This window comes from Octopus bimaculoides, chromosome 20 (assembly GCF_001194135.2).
Source record: "Octopus bimaculoides isolate UCB-OBI-ISO-001 chromosome 20, ASM119413v2, whole genome shotgun sequence".
Taxonomy (NCBI): domain Eukaryota; kingdom Metazoa; phylum Mollusca; class Cephalopoda; order Octopoda; family Octopodidae; genus Octopus; species Octopus bimaculoides.
This window is the reverse complement of record NC_069000.1, coordinates 403,759-405,854: the sequence shown is the minus strand read 5'-3', so window position 1 is coordinate 405,854 and position 2,096 is coordinate 403,759. Positions and strand designations below refer to the sequence as shown.

Sequence of the window (2,096 nt, the reverse complement as noted above, 5' to 3'; positions counted from 1 at the left end):
ATATATATATATATATATATATATATATATATATATATATATATATACATATACATACATAAGTATGTATGTATGTATGTATAACAGACACGAACTAAAAGATATAAGTTAGAGTATAACCTGGGGTGTAAATTTGGACAGTAAAAGGAGAGTAAGGCGTGTGGATGCAATATAAGATGAATTCGTGATTTGCTGAAAGGATTTTCGCGTCAAGGGGATGTAAACAAACGCTTAGTGACAATGGCGTCGGGCTTCACGTGACGACGGGAGATAACCTCAAGGATCACAATCAATCTGAAATATGTGTAGACTTGAGCACGTGTGTGCGTGTGTGTGTGTGTGTGTGTGTGTGGTTTTGTTTGTGCGTGTATGCGTATTTCTATGTTTATGTATGTCTTTGTGTGAGCCTGGGTGTGTTTATGTGTGTGTGAGTGCGACAATGCCCCTCTTCGTCTTTATGCTTGTAGCTGTTTAAAAACTGGTGTTGTTTATATTGTGTTCTTGTAAGCTTCGTAACTTAGCGGTTCGACAAATAGATAACAATAAAATGAGCACAGCCATGCCAGCGTCTATGGAATGAGAAATATGATAAAAACAAACAAACGAACATAAAACTAAAAGACACCCCAGCTTGGCTGCAACGGGGGGGGGAGTAGTAATAACAATAATGCTTTCTACAATGGATACAAGGAGCGGAGGCGGGGGGGGGGGCCTTAGTCAATTATTACATCGACACCAGTGTGTAACTGGTGCCTATTTTATCGGCCCCGAAAGGATGAGAGGTAAAGTCAACATCGGCGAAATTTGAACTCAGAACGTAGCAACGAGTGAAATACCGCTAAGCATTTCGTCCGGCATAGCTAACGATTCTACCAGCTCACAACCTTAATAATAATAATAATAATAATAATAATAATAATGATGATGATGATGATGATGATGATGATGATGATGATAATAAAGCGCCCTTGCTACTCTCAACTTCCGGAAGATGCCCGGTCCTAAGGAGGCTGAAATAAGGTTATAATGAAAAGAAACCATAAATGATAATAATAATAATTCTTTCTGTTATAGGGACAAACACTGAGTTTTGTGGGGAGGGGGACAGTCGATCACATCGATCCCATTACTCAACTGGTACGTAATTTATGTCCCGGAAAAGATGAAAGGCAAAGTCAACCTCGGCGGAATTTGAACTCAGAACGTGCAGACGGACAAAATACCGCTAAGTATTTTATCCGGAAAATAAACAAAATGTGTGCTTTACCTTCTCTGGTGGTCATTTAGTGCAAATCTGTAAGTCAGGCTGATGGCTGCATACATCGAACTGAATATGAGGATTTCTTTGTACATCAATTTGTAGACACTTCCGCGCCATATTGTAAGAAGTCGGAGGAAGCCGCCGAGGCTGGTTGTTGCAACTCGATATTGATAGATTATTGTCATCGCAAGGGGGCCAAGCAAAAAAGGGGCCGACGATGGAAAGTTGTGAGCTTTAATGTGTTGGTGGCGGTGACGCTGAAGGTCTGTGTGTCTGTGTGACGCACAGCAAGCAGACCTTCGCCAGTCGGAGACCAGCAGCACCAAGACGGGCCAAGACGGGCCAACTCGCACGACGACGACGACAGCGACCTCTGCTGGTGTCTGAGTTAGTAATTCTGTAAAAGAAGAGAACGAGGAAAAAAACAAAGGTAGAAAGACGGGTAAAGAGTGAAAGAGGAGAAAGAGAGGAAGAAGGAGAGAGAGAGAGAGAGAGAGAGAGAGAGAGAGAGAGAGAGAGAGAGAGAGAGAGAGAGAGAGAGAGGCATAGACAGACAGACAGACAGATAGATAGATAGATGGATAGATAGATAGATATATAGATAGATAGATGGATAGATAGAGAAACCAACAGACAGACAAACGGATAGGGAGACAGATAGAAAGATAAAATATAGTCAGGTAGTAAATGAGAATGAACGGGTAAACGGGTGAGTGGGTAGGGGAGTGAGTGAAGGTATGAGAAAGAGAGGGGGAGCGGGGGGGGGAATAGAAATATCAATGATCAAATAAAGTAAATAACCTGGTGGAATAATCGGATTGTTATCATTAAAGGA

At 41.6% G+C, this 2,096-nt stretch overlaps 1 protein-coding gene across 1 annotated transcript in view; it reads right to left on the bottom strand.

Annotated features, from left to right (window-relative positions):
* Positions 1-1,612, bottom strand: part of LOC106878460 (bestrophin-4) — a 14,048-nt gene extending 12,436 nt beyond the window's left edge. Inside the window, exon 1 of the mRNA XM_014927675.2 lies at positions 1,268-1,612. Within this exon, the coding sequence (XP_014783161.1) occupies positions 1,268-1,446 (179 nt within the window). The 5' untranslated portion in view covers positions 1,447-1,612. The remainder of the gene's footprint in view (positions 1-1,267) is intronic.
* Positions 1,613-2,096: the final 484 nt, after the last annotated feature.